General features: G+C 36.3%; 1 protein-coding gene across 2 annotated transcripts in view; it reads right to left on the bottom strand.

The window, feature by feature from the left end:
- Nucleotides 1-22222, bottom strand: part of NEK7 (NIMA-related kinase 7) — a 66732-nt gene that overhangs the window by 17006 nt on the left and 27504 nt on the right. For both annotated transcript variants that reach the window (XR_001412229.1, XM_014943485.1), the window contains exons 6-8: nucleotides 13805-13913; nucleotides 10802-10909; nucleotides 2736-2830 (exon numbers count right to left, since the gene is read on the bottom strand). Coding sequence is in view for 1 of the 2 variants with exons in the window: in XM_014943485.1 (XP_014798971.1) it covers nucleotides 2736-2830; nucleotides 10802-10909; nucleotides 13805-13913 (312 nt within the window). In the remaining variant the exon portion in view is untranslated. The remainder of the gene's footprint in view (nucleotides 1-2735; nucleotides 2831-10801; nucleotides 10910-13804; nucleotides 13914-22222) is intronic.

Raw genomic sequence — 22222 nt, 5'->3', positions numbered from 1 at the left:
TTTGCCTCGGCGCTGGGGGGACCCCTCTTCCTCTCTTTTTTTTTTTCCCCTTTTTTTTTTTTTTTTTTTGAACTGTAAGCCACCAACCTACAACCCTGTAAGGATGCAATTGCTACGCTGAACAATAAAAGGAAATGTGTAAAACCTACTTTTCCATGTAAAGGTCCATGTAGCAAAAGCACAGCATCTTGATTTTAATTAGTAAAGTCTACTTTGTTGCATATCAATTAAAACTCCAGTGGCAGTGTTTTTGAGGTTTCAGAAATACCTGGGGCTCTAAAAAAAATATCAGACTTTAAAATATACTTTTAAAAATATTACTGGCCACATACTTAGCATTGAATAATAGACTGCAATATAGTTTAGAAATAATAATTTTTAAAAACAACATAGGTTATAGCAAATTAGTCTTAAATTAAAACATAACTGAAAAGCGTTTAGCAGCAATTAAGCATTTATTGAGAAGTGATAAAGATGCCACAGCTTTCTCCAATTAAGCTGGAGAGAATCCAGAGAAGATATGAGCACATATCAACATGAAATCAACATAATAGAACATGCTAAAATGCAGGTAATAGACACGTCACAAAAAGACATCCAGCACAAAACTGCACGGATAATAAAAATACCATGCATTAGTCCACACGTCTTGAAGAACCTTAAGTAACCACTTTCAAATAATAAGAGAGAAAAATGGCAAGGATATATTTTGAGTTTACTACACCTAAAATTTCAAAATTACATTTCAATGATCAAAAAAAACACCCACAAAAAAACCACCCCACCAAACACCAAACATCTGGTATGTTGTAGAATTAACTAAATGGGGCAAAGGCACCTCTTAGAAAACAAAATAAAATATAGTTGAAGAAGTTGCCATATACTATAGCTATGTATCAATAATAAGTATTCAAATTATTACTTTGTTTTTACAATAAAGAAAAAATCCAAACATAACATCATATCCACTTAAATACCATCCTGGTAGAACCTCTAAAATAAATAAAAAGAGAATGGTATTTAAAGATGCTGAGTTAACCAACGGAATTAAGATATTTAGCTATTTTGAAATTATTTACCAGATCAAAGAAAAATTTAATATTCACATAGGTGTTTGATATGCCATGCCAGCATCAAAGCAGCAAGTTTAAATAAAAAAAAATCTTATTTAGAAAAGTGGTATTGATTTCTATCCAACAATTTTATACTATACAACAGAGGAAAAATTAGCCTTAAAACACGTTGGTTTTTTTTTAATACAATAATTAGTTATTCAAAGTTATTCTGTTTGTTTCCAGATTTTAAATAAATGCTCAAGAAAACCAATGAGGGGAAAAGAAGTAGTAATACTGAAAAATCTTCATCTACCTTTATGCTATCTTTACACACTTGTGCAAGCAGGAGCCTAAAGGGGAGCACTGAAATTAATGGCAGTTGCCACAGTCAGTGTTACAGAATCCCAGTATCAGATTAAGATTTAGTTCAGATTTAAACTTCGAAATGCTTGCTATCAGGTACTGGACTTCATTCCTGTGAACTGTCCCAAAGATTTAGAAGCAACAGTTATATATAGATTTGTAAACTCTGCAGAACTGCAATATAGTTATTTGCCCTTTTAATATTTAAAGCAACAGTTAGTGATAGAAAGTGAACTAATATTATGGGAGACTACTGACCTAGTAGTAACACACAACTTTAAGAGGCTGACAATGCCTTCCATGAAAAGCTAAAATAACAGGATGTGCTGCTCCTGTTGAGTACGTGTTAAGTGAGTTCTGCTGACTCACTGAGGCAGGAGGCTTGCAGGTAAAAGCCAGTTGGCTACGTTAGCTTTTATCTGGAACACGACCAAAAAGACTTCCCTGCCACTGCTGATGGAAACAAAATTGTTTTCAGCATCCTTCAACACAATAGTTTAGTCTTAGATCAGCATTTAGATCAACAAATGATACACAAAGAACTTTGAAGATGTAATTGCCTTAGAAGCCTACCTGTTCTTCACACCTTCACTTGCTTCAATTTCAATTAACCCTATATTTTCTCAGAATAAAATATAATTTAAAATTGTCCCCTACCAATCCTACACCATATTGATACAGAAACTGACCAATAATTTAGATTAACCAACTGAAGAGTAGAAAAATTACATGTCTGTGCAGCAGAAGTTTTTATCTTGAGAGCTCATCTAAGCTAGTAGCAATAAGTACACTGTAGTGTGTTTTTTTTATTTTAATGAGATTTTAAACAATTTTAAAGAAACTAAACTTGCAATAAGGTAACAATATTGCAGTTTTTTAAATCATTAGTTGTATACTCAAGTCAGTCCAACAATTTCTTCAGTATACTTATTACCGAAACCATATAATCGGCACTGGCCATTAAACCACCTAAAAAGATTTCATACATGCTTGCCATTATTCATTTATAAATCCTTCAGTTATGCCCAACCTTCAACAAATTGCTGTAAAATCTTTGTAGCGAGCCCTGTAAAAGACAAGTCCTGAGTAACACACAAATAAAAGTATTTTATGTGCTGACGTTATGTAAGAGTTCTCAGCGCTAATATTAGAGACGTACAATAGCTGAACAGTACCTTTTCTACAAGGATACGTATTTTTCTAAATGAAAAAAAAAAAGAAATAGATCCTAGAACAATATGTAATACGTTGGGGGTGGAGGGCAGGGGGTGGGGAGCAAAACAGTATTATTAAGTTAATTGTATATATCAATATTACCTCATACAGCAGACAGCCCAGAGACCAGATGTCAGATTTGAAGTTGTAACCATTTTCGTGTATTCTCTCTGGAGACATGTAATAAGGTGTACCAACTGCAATAAATACACAAGTATTTTTGAATGAAAATTTTTGTTGTTATATAGTAGCAAAAGTACAGTCTTCCTGGCTGAAAAACAGTTTTCATTTTTTATAATTCTTATTTTGCTACACATATAATTCCTATTCATACTTATGACTCTTCAGTTTGATAGAAATACAGATGAATTAATATCTATTTCATCTGATGAGCTTTACTTTCACTACTGATATCGAGAATACTTCTACTTTTTAATTTTAAAGAAGCTCGAAAGTAATTATTTTCTTCTGAAAAGAACCCAGGGAAACATACTACACACACCCACAACCCCCCCACACACACATCCTTACTCTTTTCCAAACTGTTATCACTGTGGCTGGAAATAACAACGGCTAGAAATTCTCTTCTATTACTTGAATTATTTAATTATATTTTTTTAAAAATTAAATGAGTTGTCTGTTCTTTCTTTCAAGAATATAGAAAACTGAAAAAGCTGCTTTTGAAACTAATAAACATGATTTAATTTGAATATCTGAAATTAAAATTGAGCCTGAAATTCAGGATCTTCAACTTCCCAGAGAGGAAGGTAGGAAAACCTGCAAGCCCAGCAGAAGTTGAGGTTCCTACAAGTGACTCGGCCATCTGCTGCAGGGCTAGACTCGGGGAGGGCTTTTCAGCTCCCCAATCTGTGGCTGCTCTAGCTTAATCCTGCCTCAGAGCTGGGAGCTCTGGAGACGTCTGCTCTTGAAAAGCAGCATTTACTAGGACTGTCTCAGAGCAAATTTACATCGGATACTCCAGGACATCTCTCCCCTTGATTTTAATCAGACCCTACCCATCTCTGTCACAAGCTACTTGGATGAGAGAAATTCTGAGAAATATTTCAGCTCTGTAAAAAAAAAAAAATTAAAAAAAAAAAAGTATCCGAGTGATGGTTTCGTATGTGACAGATTAATAAAAAAAGAAGTTACAAAAAATAATGGCAAGCTTGGTGCATTGTCTCTGAACTTTGTCCCTATATTCCCACAAAATGACTGCCTAACAGCAAAAGAGTCACAAATCCAAATAGATTTTTTACTTCAGTTTTGAGTGGAATATTTTCCTAAGCACTGAATCTTGACGATGAAAACCAACTATATTCTGTCAAAACAAGTTGAGCTTGTTTCGGAACTAAACATCTTGCAACACAGCCAGAGATTAAAATCAGCACTCTCACTACAAACTATGAAAATTAGAGTATGAATCTCACACTATTTAACACAAAGATCTCATGTCACTTCATCTCTGAATTAGCCTTATCTATTCAGAATTCATCTCTGTATGAATATTTGAAACAGAGATATACTGAATACGTGGTGCATCCAAATCTGTTTTAATTAACCAGATTAATAATTTTACTCTAATCATTTCCAAAAGTTAAGCGGTTTGCTTTGACAATGTGCCCTATCTTTAGAACAGCTGACATCTCAAAGAATGCCACACTTTCTTCGGGGGGAAGGGAAGTCAGGCCACTGGTGCTGGTAACTCGCTGGTAACTCACCATTTCAACTGATCTCCTTAAACAATATTGAAAACAATATTCCAAGCCAACACAAACTGAGAACGCGCTTCTCTAACAGATATGCAAGGACAGAGGTCCCATATTGCATCCTACAATGGATTTGGCCCCCTAAATATTTCAGGGGAGACTTCCAGCCCTGGGAAAGCCGAGGGTGCTGCAGCCCCTCTCCCCAGAGGCTCCCTCAGCGCCGGCCTGAGGAATCACTGCAGCTCCCAACTGAGATTGCGGAAGATCAAGAGATTAATAGGGAGAAAGGCTGGGGAAAGGCAACTCAAGATGACAGAGTGCTGTGAAAAACATTTACTCTCATAGGATATTCTTATTCACACACAACAAAGGAATGATCAACAAGAATGGTCTTCTCCCTGAGAGAGAAGAGGCACACAGATGGGTGGCCTGCAACACCAAAACAGCTACCAGAATATCCAGAAGCAACTCTGTTATTCTAATGTATCAACAGCAGTACTTTAACGGGTACAATTAAACATCTGGCATGACAGCTTTCATATTTACTTCCCTCAATTTTTTTTTTTGTTCAGGTTTTTTTTAGGGTGGTTTTTTGTTTGTTTTTTTTCTTCAAGGACCTGTGAGCTTGGACACCCCCAAAAACTTCCAGCTGTATAGCTGTATTTTGCATTCATTAATTAATGCACTGGTTTAGTATATTCTGATGCTTTGTTGGCAGAACTCGTCTTAAGGACTTGTGAGCTTGGACACCCCCAAAAACTTCCAGCTGTATAGCTGTATTTTGCATTCATTAATTAATGCACTGGTTTAGTATATTCTGACGCTTTGTTGGCAGAATTCATCTGACAACAAAAAGAAGTTTAATAGTAGTCTGGTTCGTAGCTGGTAGCAGCAGCCCTGCCTTTGCTGCTCTGAGACACGACGCGAGTAGCTGGCAGTGAGTAATGTGCCAGAAAGAGGCTTCACAGAATCCACAGGGGGCAGCTGAAAACACAGAGGTTTGAAGGTTCATAGTTTACCAAAAGCAGAGGTAATTTTAACCAGTAGCTCTGGGAAGCCTGCTGATACATTAGGGGTCTGATATGACTGTGAAAGATTGATGATAGTGAAAAGGAAGAACAAATGCTATCATTTTACAGCATTTAGCCTAGCGTAACACCTTCGCTGCAATACAACCTCAAGCCCCCAATGACCAAGAAGTAAAAGGAATTGAAATTACAGTTGTGTTAGTCATTGAATCACAAAAACAACCTGAAGATCTAGACATCATTACTACTTGTAAACTGTTTTTAACAGAACATGACACAAAACATTCATTATTCTGACATTCAGGAACTACTGAACGCATTGCAATGGTTCTTTAAAACGGTGAGCAATCTCAGTACGCAGAACTGTACTGCTGCCAAGCTACTACCAGATGTGATTATATGTTATATTTCCTTCCTGGACCATTTTTTTTTTTTCCCCTGCAAAGTGAAATACAACAATGCAGCACTATAAAGACTTTCTTTGCTCATCTCAAGACACAGAAGTGGGATAATACAAGACAAAGATTTAACACATTAAGGTGCCTACATTTTTAAGAACAAAATCTGTATCTGTAGCCTTCTGTTCACTGCATTTGCACATCTCTGATAATCTGCAGGTAATGTCCTTGAAAAAGGCCTGGGTCAAATAAACTGCCTCCTCAGAATCTGCTGCTGCTCTGGAGCTCCCTCCCTTTAAAGATGCTGCAGATCCAGAAAGCCTTGTTTCTTTATGCAAGGTCTCTGCTAGTGGGAGAGGCAATGGACATAATGGAAATGTGGCTATTAGGGAGCAGGAAGCTGGATTTGAAGGATCAGAGGCAAAGAAACTATTATGAAGAGGGGAGTTATGATATAAACAGTCCATCTTATTACTTGCATAAACACATACTGCAGCTGAGTTAAAGAGGAGAGAACGCTCACCTGAAAACAGACAACGCAGGGAGGAGCCGAATGAAATACAGTAAAACTGGCTCTAAGTACTATCAAGCATTTTTAAACTGGGAGAAAAATCTACCTGGTAAATGTTAGTACTACCTAAACAAAACAATGTAATGGCTGATTCCGAAGGTGTTTGATAGGCTAGTTTAAAAAAAGACCGTACAATTATTACTGACATTCCATGCATTGAAATACATAACTACCCAAGTTCAGGATGGGGGATAAAATAATTTTACTAACTCTTCCAATTTTCAAAGAATTCCAAAACAAGGCTTCAGTTAAAAAGAAAAAATGCCCAATTTATTTCAGTAATCAAATTACAGGGTTTATTAATGACTTAATGTCCATGGGATCACAGGAATCTTATAATACAGAGCTCAACACAGCATGTAAGTGCTTAACAAGATGAATGGTTGACGCTGAAGTTAACAAACTTTTAACAAACCAAGTTACAAGTAAGATGCCGTTATGGAAAAGTGAGGATAACCAGCCACTGACAGGACAAATTCTCCATAAGTATAATTTATTTTTTTTACTTATTCATTTTATTACAAGCGTAGGAAACTTCTGTCGTAGGTTCATCTTCAACCTCAGACATCAGACCTAAGATATTGCACTTACCCAAAGTAATTCTGCAACCTAGCCTACATTACGTAAATAGTCTAACTGCAGAAATCAATCTGTAAATATCTTGGCTTATTTCATAATGCATAATTGTAACAGCACAATAATTTACCTTCAATTTTCAAACTACTGTGAGACCTCAGGTTTTTGTACATAAAATAAGAGCTGTTTTAATACAGCTTCTTTGATGACCACAATGAACCAGCTGCAGATTCCCTTGCTGGTATTCCTGTACACTGAGGGTGCAGGTTCTTGGAATGATTTGGTTGATACTATGAAAGTGGAGCATACTCTTTTCAAAGCAAAACGGTGCTGCATACCACCACCCCAGCACCCTCTGCTGGGTTAGAGATCCATATGTAAGAGGAAAGGAGAGTATTTCCACACATTTTTACAAGATATTTCATTGCCCACAACCTGCATGAGTTTACAGTCAAATCCCTCATAACATAGCTCTGTGCCAGGGACAGGAGTACCATGGAAATGACAGAAGTTGTCAAACCTCAGAAGAAATACCAGAATTCAGTACAGACGATCATTCATTTTCAAACATTTTAAGTCTATTGCAGATTTACTCCTTTGCCTTGCAAGAAAGTATTTACGTCACAGCAGCAATGGCTACTTGGGCAGCATACTGTGTAGCCCTCTAGCACAACCACACTGCAGAACTCTAAGTTATTTCTTTCTTTTGGTAATTACAGTACTAAAATATGGACTAGCCTTAAGTCCACTAAATGACTTAAAAATGCACATTTCCATGAGCTGGCCTCAGAATTGCCACTACATCAAAGAGCACAAGGCCTGGCATTCAGCTACTAAAAAACAACAAAAATAAAAACCCCTAACATACACAGGCATAGGGAAACTAATAAGAAGCCTTTCTTGGATCATCTTCTTCCCCTTTCTAATATAAAGTCTTCTGAAATCAAGAAATTTTGTCAAGTTTCTATCAAATCAACAATACCAAATCCTCCCTTTCCTTTGCATTTTTGGAAGAAGGATTTTCTATGTTCAAAAAGATATACACACACCACAACACAAAATTCTACTGTTTTCATGAGGCTGTATAGAAAGAGTTAAGAACATTAACAAACCCTGTCCAGTGCAGTACTTTCATTTGTTTCAAATGGACCATCAGCAAGTATTCTAATTAAATCAGTATTATTCATAATTAGCACTTAGAAGCTATAGCTAATGAAAATTTTAGTGCATTTCTTTATCTCTGAAAGCCTGAATCTAGTTTGCTACTGAAATTTTTATAAAGCCTGTAAACAAGTATAAATTGCTACACATAATACGTTTGTAATTCACTGGGTTTTGGGCACCAAAGTTTTATGGCATCATAAAAAGATACAACTTTGAAAGAAATTTCAGGAAAACCAGCATCAGAAACTGCATGACAAATTAATTTCAAAAAGTGGTCTGTGCTAATGACACCATAAATCAGAGTGTCACTGTCTCCACTACAGCCTAGGTTAACAGCTGAACAAAACCTTTTTCCTAGGCTGAATTCTGACATTAAGTTATAATTAAGAGGGAAATGGAAGAAGAAGAGATGGGGGGGAAAGAAAATAAAAAAATAACAGCTCCTCCACCACGACACAGCACCCAACATTAGAAACAAAGCTTCCATCCCCCTCCTCCCTTGCTCTCTGGGTAACTCTTGTATTTGTAAGAGATGAGCTTTAAAGGGCTTGGGGGTTTTACGCTGTTTTTAACTCTAGCTCAGCCTTCAGTCCCTTTGCAACAATTCCCCCGCAATGAACCAAAATAACCCAGGGCTGAAGCAGTTTGTTCCTCTTTAACTTCCTGACTTCTGCCTCAGAACACAAGTGTAGCTCTGCCGCCCTCACAACTGACTTTTGCCTTCTTCATGTGCTCCTACCCACGGATTAGGATTTACAGCTTCCTGCAAATACAGTCCAGGAGCAGCTCCCTCTTCTCACTGCTCGTTTACATCATTTTTCCATTTGCAGGCAGTAGCAGGACCCAACTCTGACATACAAGATCCTCACAGTGCTGCCAGAGATGGCTCCTGGGCTCTGACGACAGCACGAACAGCAGCACTCCACCACGAACTACTATCAGATCTTTACAGTTATACCTGAACTTTGATGTGGAACCCAAGCACATTTCCAGTCTGGTCTCACTGCTGCTCCTCTGGCTCTCTCGTTTTTATTAACGTAAGATTGCACATCTATGTCTGAGTTCCACCTCAGTCCTATCAGCACCTCAGTGGTTACTCATGGCTTTGACCATACTAGTATCAGTACACGCCAGACAGGATAAAAAAAGAGAAGGCACAAGAGGGTGACCAAAGGCTTTCTGGAAGACAAGGAAGGAAATTTTTGATACGATCCTTACTTTCTAAAATAGGGGTTTTTGGCTGTTAAGACAAGTATCGCCCACACCTCAGATGTAGCACAAACATGGTGAACATCAATCTTCTCTTTTTTTCCAACTGTACTGAATAAAGTTAAATTAAGAGGTGATGATAAATATGGCATATTTTAATCCAAGAAGTCTGATATCTCATAGCCTAATTAGAAACATCAGCATCCGAGCAAACACTATTCTTTGTGTGTCCTCCCATGGCCTACAGGATTATAAGTACTATTTAACAATTTTTGGCTTTCTTAGGTATTGTCTTCCTTATCTTGTCAAACATGAAAATATCCAAATGCATGATTACAGAATTGTAACTGTCATTTATTAAAAGTTCTCACTGAGCAGCATTTGAATTGATTTTACCTATCTGTATTCAAGTATCAGTAAGGTGCTCTGCTGGCCTTTACAAGGAACAGGAACAGGTGGCTGCTGCCACCAATGGCCTTGCCCTTGAGGGGTCTAAAAGTTTATTTCACACCCTTTGCAGTCAGTAAAAAGGCTTGAATTCAGCAACTACTAAACATAGTTGCTTCAGCAGGGGAAAAGAATTTTTTTCTCTTAACTGAAATAAAAAATACATAACCATATGATAAACACTAATTCTTTTATTCCTCTTTAAAGCAGATGCTACTCTATTTACAAGGCTTTTCTCTTTCAGAGATCCTCTTAGATTTTGTCATTTGTCCATTCCCTATACTTAAAATTTCTGCCAAATTGTAACTTTTTCTTCTTTAAAGGCTTCTCAATCATTCTAGTCTCTACATACTACTAAACAGATGCAAATTACGTGAAAATTTTATTTGGAAAAAGATAATACAATGTTATTATTTAATGCGATAGCAAAGACTACATTGGGCGTTTCAGAAAGATTTTGCTATTCTTATAAAAATAAGAATAGCATTTTCTGGGATGTGTTTTTGTTGCTTGTTTTGCTGCTTTTGTTGCTTGTTTTTAAAGACTTTATGGTCCATGAAACCTAATTCTGATCTCCTTGACTTGTTTAACTTAAAACAGGGAAGGTTCTCTTTAGCCCTTTCAAAGCATATAACCAACATGTCATCAGTGTTACCCAGACAAGCACACGGAACTACTAGATTCTTTCCAACAGTGATTAAAGTTCAAGTGAATTTTAAAAAAAGCATCCATATTATTGATCTTATTTTTCCTAGCATTTCTAGAGAACACTACTATCATGAAGACTTGTTTTGAGCCAGGAATGTACATTAAATGAGTCAAACTAAAGGGAAAAGAAAAAAAAGGGAAAACCCCCAAAACCAAGCTGTACTGGTACTGCTGAAAGTGACATCTCAGTGTCATGGCTTTTCTGTATTTGTCCAGGGTGCTGACCATTTTATTATTGTTATTTAAGAAAAGCTTTAGCTGGACCTAAGCCTTTCCTCCACTCTCCTGAGCAGGCACAGTATCTCCACCATGTAAAAAAATCCACCTCCCCAATACATCTACCTCAGTGAAATCTTACCTAAAGAATGTGCTGCTGTGGTTTTGGAGCTGAAAAATCGACCAAGTCCAAGGTCTCCAAGCTTTACTACCCCTGTAGCTGTAATGAACACATTAGCTGGCTTTATATCTGAAAAAAAAGAATTAGGAAATTTAAAAGTCACAATGAGGTTACAAGAAAAGTTACTGTTCTAATAGTAACAGACTGAAAGAGGCTTTTATTTGCAGCTAATATTAATAAAATTTGATTGTGCTGTTCAGAGAGAGGCAGTCTGTGATTCAGAATTTCAAATTAACTTGTTCCACAGTACAAACAGCGCTCAGGCAAAAAATTAAGAGCCATGGAAATTATTTTTAAAAAAACAAGCAAACAATCAACAACAATAAAAAACAAACCAAAACACCCCCACATCCAAAGAAGCATATACAGGGAGTTCATTACTATTTGATATAAGCTATATACAAGGATGTCTATTAGAACTGGAAAACCTCTGATTATGTCTTTAAGTAACAGACCAAAAACGTTTCAAGAACTGTAAAACATGTTCTTCATCACTTTTGGTGATCAGATTACCTACAGTAGCATGATGTTATTTATTTGTAATAGGTAAATGATTCTCTTCAATAGCAGGCATTAAAAAAAAGAAGCAAGTTTTACTCAGGAGAATGGCTATTTGAACTCATCAATGGAATTGGGCTAATCAAGTAGAAACAAAGAAAAATAACGATGTATACCCCAGACAGTTATTTTTCACAAGTAATATTTAGTTTAAGTTTTAATCCAATCCTTTAGAGACAACAGCAAAGATTTTTCTTTCCTGACTTTTAACAAGGTACCTATCCTGTTAGTCTTCTAAATAAACTGACCTGATACTTGTTTGGCAAGTGTGCTTAGCTCTTACTCAGCTCAAGAGCAACACGCTGTGGCTCTAAACTTAAAGAAAATCACTTAATTTTAGTAAGAGGGAATTATAGTCTGCACAGATATTGGTACAGTAAAAGGAATGGTTAATAACCCTTCAAACACCAGCATTTTCAGATTTACAGTAAAAAGTTACAAAACCTTATAAGCTTTAGAAAGACAGACATAAGCAATTATGTTATGCTGCTATCTGACCTAGTTTTCAGGAGCTTGGATCACCCTTTGTGTAACAATCCAACGTGGATATCAGCTCAACTTAAAAATAGCTTTAATTGTCATTGGTTTTGGTGCGGAACCATGGAATTGATAGATTTGCCGTAGGTTTGCCAGAAGCTTCAAAGGTAGTATTTCAGTTTAAGGAATTTAAACTCTTTTTGGTTTTCAGCTAAAATATACTGAAATAAACTAGGCTAGTCATAAAAGCATTAAAAGAAGACACCTATACCCTATGGAAAGAATCTGTAATTTGATGTCCTTCTCTTTGTAGAATTTGCACTTGCAGATATCTGAACAAATGCGCAAAGGGAAAAAAATAAAAAGGAGAATCAGAAGGGAAAGACATTTGCAGGGGCAGGGGCACAAGTACCTAAGTTTATCTGCTGAAGGGTGCAACATCTCTAGCTGCAAATGACAAAGCTCAGAGATTGAGGGACTTCTGCTTTCAGGCAGCTATTTGCATCCCAGCAGAAGGAAGTCACCAACCCAAGACATGTAATTTCACCTAACTCAGAGAGACAGCCCATATACAACTTGCAACTCATAGCCAGAGGGACTTCCAAGGAGAAAAAAAAAAAAAAATTGTACATCTGAGAAGCAGCTATACTACAATCTGTTTGCTTTGACTCAGAGTTACAAGGTAAAATGAAGACAACATATGGAGGAGACAGCAGTACAGAGGCCTGAAATGGGTAAAAGAGATTTAGCACCTGACAGGGGTAGCTGGCAACTACAAGGGCTGTTGGGACACGGTACTTGACACAGAGTTTGGAAATAGCAGAGAAGAGCAGAGAAGGGGAGAAAATGCTCACAGCTGCACATAATCTAGTAGATAAGGGACTGGGAGAAGGGCCTACACATCACTAGAAGGCATGGAAGGAAGCAAATACTTCTGTAATTAAAAAAAAAAGGTGCAAGAGGTGAAAAGAATGGATGGATAACTGTTCAAGAATGCAGGTAACAATACTTTAGAAAGACAATGGGCAAATATAGGAGAGTAAGAACAGGATAGAAAATAAGAGCCAAAAAATGAACTGAGCAAGAAAAGAGGTAGCAGCGGCATGGTCTCCATCATTTACAGAACTATCACTTATTTTGAAAACTTGGTATCACAAGCCATTGCCGCAAACAAATTCCTACCACAACAAATGTACAACCCCACACTTCTGTCACACTTTTCCATTACAAAACATCACAGAAACTTACATTGTGTCAGCTGTCAAAATTGATTCCATTATGACATTATTTGGTGTCATTTGCATTGAACCAGTTTAATTCTCACATAGTAAAAGGTTCAATAAATACAAATCATCTTTGATCCTATATTACCTCTGTGCATAACACGACGAGAATGCATATGTTCCAAGGCACTGCAAAGCTGAACGAAGTACTTCCAAACTGTTCTTTCAGGAATCAACCGCTTCTGCTTCTTAAAATGCTTAAAGTAAAAAGGATGGACACTCAATATTAAAATTTAAAACTTGCATAAAATGACTGAAAAAAAGAAAAGTTAGAAAATCCTTTATTTAAAAACCAAATAGAAGAGGCTCAAAATCTAATGAGAAAGGTGTAACAACATTTCTTGACACAGAAAGTTATTTAAAAACCAAATAGAAGAGGCTCAACATCTAATGAGAAAGGTTATCACTTATTTTGAAAACTTGGTATCACAAGCCATTGCCGCAAACAAATTCCTACCACAACAAATGTACAACCCCACACTTCTGTCACACTTTTCCATTACAAAACATCACAGAAACTTACATTGTGTCAGCTGTCAAAATTGATTCCATTATGACATTATTTGGTGTCATTTGCATTGAACCAGTTTAATTCTCACATAGTAAAAGGTTCAATAAATACAAATCATCTTTGATCCTATATTACCTCTGTGCATAACACGACGAGAATGCATATGTTCCAAGGCACTGCAAAGCTGAACGAAGTACTTCCAAACTGTTCTTTCAGGAATCAACCGCTTCTGCTTCTTAAAATGCTTAAAGTAAAAAAGATGGACACTCAATATTAAAATTTAAAACTTGCATAAAATGACTGAAAAAAAGAAAAGTTAGAAAATCCTTTATTTAAAAACCAAATAGAAGAGGCTCAAAATCTAATGAGAAAGGTGTAACAACATTTCTTGACACAGAAAGCTTTTTCCTTAAATATTAATACATGTATCATCAATATATGTGTTTAAGTAAGTGAACACAGAGTCACAAATTACATTAGTGAAATAAAACTGCTATCCCACAAAAAGGATTTACATGAAATTGAGCAATCCTCAGTGTGGGAAGAATAGTTTAGCAGAGTGTGTGGCCACAGAACAAGTAAAAGGACAGATACAAAGGTATGTGCCACAGAACTTCCTAATGGAAATACTTCCTTACATCAAAATTGATTTCCATATCCTCATTTTCTAAATAAATAAAAAAAAAAAAAATCACAGCGATAAACAATCAGAAAGACCATGTAAGAAGAGCTGATTGGATTAGATTTAGAAACTTCTGCAATACATAAAAGGGGACTAAAGGAACTGTGATTTCTGAAAATTTACTAGTGATCTAACTCCTGTTCAAATATTTTCCATCCTGTATAAACAACCACTACCAATCACTAATAACAGTTCAATGGCCTGTTAAAGCTTACGTGAAACATAATTACGCTCTGCTACACACATCTCCTTCACATATTATATCCAGGGACTGGAATAATAGTCCTCCAAAAATACATACTGAACACCTGGAATTCAGCCAGTGCTAAAACATGCAAGTTTGATCATTATAAATTTTGCAGCTAAAGGTAAGACGACTGCAAAATTGTTGCTCGTTTAGTCTCTCTTTTTAAAGAATGTGTATTTTGACAGATTTTAAACTCACAAAGAAAATATATGAACAACATTAATACTAGCAAAATTTTAGATGGAAAGAGAAGTACTTCGATGTATTTTAATAGCATGTGTACACACAGACATTTCATACTCATGCACACGCTAAGAAAGTTCATATAACAAACATTTATTACTCTGGAAAAATAAAAATATTTTCATATACTATGCTAAAATGTGCCACTGAGAAGTTGACAGCTGCATCTACACATTACAGAGACACACAGGAGTATGAAAAAGGTGTTTTTAAACTAGCTATAGCAAAATGCATCAGTCATACAAAGGGATCATAACATTTCACCAAAACGTTTTTAGTTATAGGGATTATTTCAAAATGCATTTTCATTTAAATGAGGCAAAGCATATAAATTACTTCTTTAAATATAATTTTCTCTCAGTCTTGGCCTGAATCCAAACAAACCCTGTGTATCTGTTCTCCCCATAGCTGGATTTGCATATCAGAGGATTGTTTGATGTCAACAGGAAGATGGAGACCAGGTTTCTTTTCATTTAAAAACAAATACACAATACATGTAAGTATGTGCACATGAAAGCAGAGCTCCTTGATTTAAAATGCATTCTGAAATTATCATAATTATAACTAGGTACTTTATTTAAACATTCTGAATTATTATTTCTTAAACTCAAATCTAAGCACAAGCAGTGATGAAACACCATTCACAAAATGTCTGAAACAGGAAGATTTTCCATTACAGATTTCCTTTCAACGTACTTAAAGTACATCAATGTACTTTCACAGTATTTATGTACAAGTATTCTTTAACATTTTATTAATTTGCCATCTATAACACTGTAGCTGATTGTACCCAGCAAAATCAGCTTCAGTTCTTACAGTGCAAGCATACAGTATAACAACAGTTTTTAAAACACAGTCTCATTCTACTGAAGGCACTAATAATTTTGCATATAATATTAACTTCTCATCCTGAAATCTTCAGTAATATTAACCCTGTAGAATTTCAAAAGGATGCAAGAGAGTTGCTAGATTTGCTAACAATGTTAAAACTAAACAAAGCAATAGGCACAATTTTCACTTGTATAGGTTTCAAAATAATCCAGTGTCTGTAAAATCAACTCACTGGACATTATTTTCTGTAGTAATTAATTACACCATCTTCTTCCATCAAAATACACATTCTCAAGTTTTCTTGGGCTGCTGTCCACCAATAGCCAAAACAGTGATGAAAAGCTTCCACTACCAAAAAAAGATTGATTTTGCAAAACTAACTATTGAAAGGAGTTGTATGTTTCTAGGAAACAGTCCAGCAGGCAGCGTAAATTCTGAGAAAAGTCAATAAGGAAAAGGAATCCCACTCCTGTCTAGAACCTTAACTTCTAACAAGAAATGTATGTTGATGGAAAATGTGGTCAAACCTATTTTATATTGAACAGTATAATTAAATTCATATAGCACATATTAACTGTATTCAAAGCAGGATCCTTTTCTCTCTTCTCCATTTTAAAATAGTCCACAATGCAGTTCTAATGGTTGTGGGGTTTGCCCCCTTGCTATAGGGCAGTCAAAATGCAGAAGATGTGATGTCAAACCAATAATTTTTAACTTCTATTGTAGCAGAGTGTAGTAGGACCACAGACAGTTAATACTAAAATTAATTCACTGCCCAGCACTGTAGTGTTTCAAGCATCCTGAAGTCCACATAATCAAGTTACCTTACTACACTTATCTCCCATTGTATACAAGTTATTACCTGCCCAAATTTGACCTCAAAGGAGTAGAGCCTGACATACAGCTTTCTAAAGTACTCTTATCTTCAATATTTTCCTACTATGCTTCTTCCACCTGAGTCTCAAAGGACGGTCCTGATGTCCCTCAGACCACTGACTTTCCAGCGCGAGACATTAAAAAACCCACATAATCCTGCTTGAGGTGAAAGATCAGTCTCAAAATAGTTGGAACCGGGCAAAAAGGGAACTGCTTGCACACGTGCATTAAAAATTTGGGCAGTGCTGCGAGCCAGCGTTTTATCAGGTAAACAGAGAGTACCAGGCAGCAGACTGTCTCTCAGCAAGAATTATTTCTTTCAAATGCCGTAACCCGTGAAATTTCCATCTCTGTCTCTGAGAATGGAATCACAAAAAAACTACTTTGAAGAGTTTTCACAGTGTCAGTATAGATAAAATTGCAATTCAGTCATTTAATGCAACTCAAAATTTGCATGGTCATAAACGTGCTATTCAAATGTCTTAAAGAGCTTTAAGGTAGGCAGGTTGTATCACCAGTTTGTATTTTCATTATTTTTACAGAATGACAGAGCAGTTTCATTATGGGAAAACGGATCTCTCCTGGTTTTCTCTAATGAATTACTAAACGAAAAATTAAACATTCTCCACATGTTTCCATCCTAGTAAAGTTAAATATAGCTGCCCTGCAGCTAAACAGCATATGCCATTCAGTTTCTTGGAGGCATTAAAAAAATTTAAGTAAAAGATGGGGGAAAAAAGTTTAAAGTCAATATAAAACCATGGAATTATATCACTGAGTTTCTAAAGATGATGCTTTAAAGGTCAAATTCCGAAAGCAAAAGTGACAGCAATTAGCAAATGGTCTTATCTAGGCTTAACAAGCACAGCTCAGAGAATACTCTTAAAGGAAATATGCAGGACTATGTTTGGCTTTTATACGAAAGCTACGGATTTCCTGCAGATGAGTAAAGAACAGCGAGCATAGATGATTTCAATACAATTGGAGATTTCAGATATGACTGCCTCTGTCTCAGTAACTATGCTTGGAAAAAATTTAGCATTCAGTTCTGACGTTAGTGTCTCAGAGAATTTTAAGGTGTGACTTAGCCTGGTTTAGACCTCACTGAATAGGAAAAAAATAGGAATAAATTAAAAAAGATAAAAAAAACCAATGAGTGTTCAAGAAGCAAACTGGACTACAGAAAGCAAGAGGTTTATGAACATCTCTTGCAGAAAGATGATAAACTGATCATCTAAAGAATAATGCAGTCATTTAAAAACAAAACAAAACAAATATCTGTGGAACTGTCAAACAAGCCCAGAAGAACATACACTGGGGTTTTTCACTGTGCATGCTCTAGGCTAGAGTTCCCTTCTGAAAGACAGGATTTGGAGGAAAGTAAAATGAGAATGATCATTTCCTTGCTTTAAATAGATTCCTTTTCCTATCTTTCACGTTTTGATGAGGATCTTGATTGCATCTGTCTGTTCTCATGACTTCACTTCTGGCTTACAAAAATATTAAAGGGTTGGGTTTTTTTCTATTTTATTGCATAGACTTATCAGAACACAGTGATTCAACAACCGGATACTTGTGGGAAGAAATCTGAACTTCATCATGTGGAAAGTGATGCAGAAAGGATTATTACGAGGAACTTCTGTACATGTACGGAAGTTCTTGCTTACTTCTGCTTGTGTTTCTTTGAAAGATGTTTTTAATATGGACTAGCAGAAAGAACAGAGAGAGGAAAGAGCAGGGCAGGCAACTGTAATAGGAAGTTACAGAAGCATGAGCAAGAGTTCTCACTCTGTTAGTACAACACAAACTAATCAGAACTGGCAAAGGCATGCAGGGTCAAAGAGATAGACCAGTGACAATGAACCTCAACACCTCTACATTTTGGAGTAAAGATCAGAGACTTGTGCATATAGAAATGAAATTTCTGCATAAGCCTTACTTTCTATTTAAAAGGCTATATAATTCCAATAGGAAAGCAATGTCCCAAGAGTTTTGTCTGGCTCTGTTCATTCATTAATTCAGCTGCTCATCTCTTTAAATCATGGTAAGTTTTCTGCCATTTTTCCTTGCTTTCTATGCAGAAAAAAAAAATAGAACTTTCCACCACATCTTGATTCATTCATTCAATTTGATCCCAAGGTGATCAAATTTTCAAGCGTAACAGCTGTCTCTTACTTGTAAAAATCAGACAAGTACAAAAAACCCCAAACTATTTGGCATCTACCAACTACACATACAGAAAGTAACAAGTACTTGGCTGATAAAGTGACTAATAATAATAATAATAAATATTTACCTGGTTCTTTTTCCCACTTTTCTTTAAAGTTGTTTACATCTCCAGTTACTGAAGATGCCATACACTTATTTTTTTCCCTTCCAGAATGCACAAAAAAAATGCATTTAAAAAAGTTATCTTCCTCTATTAATGTTCTTAGTATACAAGTAACTTTATTTAATCAATAGCGACAAAAGACTAAAACACAGTACAAAAACTAACAGACAAAATAATTTACTAATAAAAGTACCTACTAGCATCAGAAGACAAAATTAGTAAAATGAAACTATGATCTTTCCTAATAAAGGACACACCACACACACCACAGAACTGAGATAAAAACATCTTCTCAAGCACAATCTTCTTTTACATACAATCAAAATAAAAGACATCTACTTACAAGAAATAGCCTTGTAAGAAAACTGCAAGTCAAAATTGTCATATATTCCATTTTTAGTATATATTCTTTCATGCTAATAATCTATGAATCAGACTGTTAATGAGATTCCTGATTAAACTCAGATCCCTTGGAAAGCTCTGAATAAAGCCACTTTCTATAAATATAACCGCCTTTGCAAGGATTCATTTCATTTTTCCTTATTGAGTACTCTGCCTACAGTCACTGTTCACCTAGCATTTTTGCTCATGCAAAAAAGCAAAAACGTGTTCAGAGATAAAGATCATCTACTGAAATCAGATCGACTTGCAGAGCCACTAAAATAAGATTTCCAATACTGCAGCATTTTCATTGTCTCTGCTGTTAGCGCCGAGCAGGGCTTCTTAAAACACGCAGCCACATGTTTAAATTCAACAGTATTTGTTTACATGCAGCTCTCTTCAATAAATCCCCTTGGGAAAACTGGTACAGCATGAAGAGGTGAAACTCGTGCTTGAATCATTAACTCTACTTCTTAATAAAAAGCAATAGCATAACACAGTAAATACAGAGGCTACCATCTTAACTTTTTTCTTTTTACTACAAATAAGGCAGACAAATTTGAAATCTTCTCTCTTCATTCTCCCCAAGTGTTCATATAGCACAAACACTGACACTGCAAATTTTTCAAAGACAGCTGTGTGCAGAACTAAAAATAATCTCCAAGCATTGTGCAGGGCATTTCAAACAAGAAAAGCATACAGAGCTATTACTGAATACAATCTTTCCAGTTTCCCTGCTCTTCAAATATTCGTGTAGCCAGAGAATTCTAGCATCAGTGGGCAGAGGTGGAGACAAATACCCCAAGCATTTCTGCCTCAGTCAGAGCTATTTGAACAGCCCATGTAATAGTTAAATGAAGTTTAACTTCAAGTTAACTTTTCCTAGCTGACTGACACCGTTACTCTCCCCGCGAGCACAGCCAGCCTTACAGAATGACACCGTTACTCTCCCCGCGAGCACAGCCAGTTGCCTTACAGAATAGCTTCAGGTTTGGTGTCTGTGAAGGACACACTTTTGTCCACAAGACAACACAGTGTTGATAGTCTAATTATTTTAGCAGAAAATCTCCCTGCTTATTTGTATTGTTGCAGTGGCAGACACAGACAATGGCCGATTCACAGAAAAACTAACAAGGCTGCCTGGCGATTACCCAGCCCAATTACCCCACGGGTTATAAACTGCAGCACCGGTCGGCTTTCCTTCCGCCGGCACATACACGTAACCGGCACATGGTAACCTGCTGCCGCTGATCACATTGGGTTACCTGCACCTGAGAGCAACGGTGACAGCCCAGCAGCTGCCAAGCACCCCAGTAACACACACATACTGGGAGCAAAAGCTTACCAGAACTAGCTCTCCTGCCCTGGCAAGGCTCTATGCCTTTGCTTTTTCGTTTAGAATTTCACAGCTCCATCTGCAGAGTGGCTGTTTCCCTTTTTTACCTGCTACATAGCTAATATCAGGAAGGAGTTTAAGAAAAAGATTTTTAGTAGTGGCAAAAATTAGCCAGACTAGTTCAAAGCCTGAAGTTTCTCCCTTAGAAAAAAGGCACATAAAAATAATTCAGCTTTCACCTGTAATTATCACATACTGTGTTACCGTATCCTAACATATTACATATTTCTCCAAGCTACGCTCTATCTTTTTAAAGTATTTTCAAAAATGAATACACAGAAATGCTAAGAGTACAGGTGATGCAGAATGTGAAAAAAATGTTGAGAAAAAATATTTTGAAGCTTGTAACATTTATCAATTATGTAGCTTCAGCAAGGTGACAAACTGTTTTATATTATAAAACATAACCATATGCTAAACAAAAAGACTACGAGTCAGAAGGCTTGGCATTCGGGGGTGGGAGGGAGGAAACGCGGGTAGTGGGTTTTTTTGTTCTTCAAATTAAATCTAGCTGTCATGGAAAAAAAGAAAAAAAAAAGCACAAGAGACACACAGATTTTGCCGAAAACCAAAAGAACCAGATTCCACATTTTAAAATTCACATTTATAAATCATGATAAATCAGTATCATGAAAATAAAATACACAAACATGCACAAAAGACTACTTTAAAAATACTTTTTCCACACTCATGATGTCAAGTATTTGGATGTAAATATACGTGCAAGAAAAATCTCAGAATTTAATCCACCCCAATTTCTCCCCCCTTGAGAGTGTGTGTGCACGTAGTTTTCAGTTCTTTCTTTATGTCAAAAGACCCTTTTCTCATTCATTCATGACACTCAGCTAATGAGCAGTTTGAAAATGTCTCTAGGCTTTACTTTTTGTGCACTATTCAAAACCTATTATTAAATATAAGTTTCAGTGTACAGGTTCCTGGTATGCACCACTGGAATATAAAATTAATAAAATAAACTTTGTGAAGTTAATCTCCACAAATGGCCCTAGAAATGATGAGGTAGTAATACCCCCTTTTTACAGATTAGAACTGGGGCAAAGAATTAAGATCAAAAGCGTTAATTAATTCTAGCACCAATTTAAGCACCTTTTTTTCAACGTACTTAGCTTATGAAACAGTTCATCTTCAAAACACAGTTTCCACTCAGAACAGATAAAGCTGCGAATGCTCAATACTTCTACAAATCAAACCCCAGAGTTTCACCTTATCAGAAATACAAAATAAGCAATTACAGTTCCCCCCAATAGCGGTTAAAGTGGTTTATACAGCATCCCTTGGGAACAGTAACAGCGACAGAAAGAAAGGATGGTCTTTGGAAGAGCATTCAATTGTATTAACCATGAAACCTTGTCTTTCTTGAATTCCCTGCCATGAAAACTGCGGCAGCAAAGGCGGCAACAAATGGTGGCGCATGTACTGCACCGCTGTGACTCCTACCCAGAGTAGCTGCACCATCAACACCGAATAGAGCAGCAGTTCTTCAAAGAAGAAATAAACCTGTAATTTGCTGAAGTGTAAGATACTTAGTTGTAGGATTTTCTAGCCTT

The sequence above is a fragment of the Calidris pugnax genome, unplaced genomic scaffold (genome assembly GCF_001431845.1).
Source record: "Calidris pugnax isolate Ruff unplaced genomic scaffold, ASM143184v1 scaffold63, whole genome shotgun sequence".
Classification (NCBI taxonomy): domain Eukaryota; kingdom Metazoa; phylum Chordata; class Aves; order Charadriiformes; family Scolopacidae; genus Calidris; species Calidris pugnax.
The sequence above is the reverse complement of the archived record's forward strand: the minus strand, read 5'-3'. Positions and strand labels throughout refer to the sequence as shown.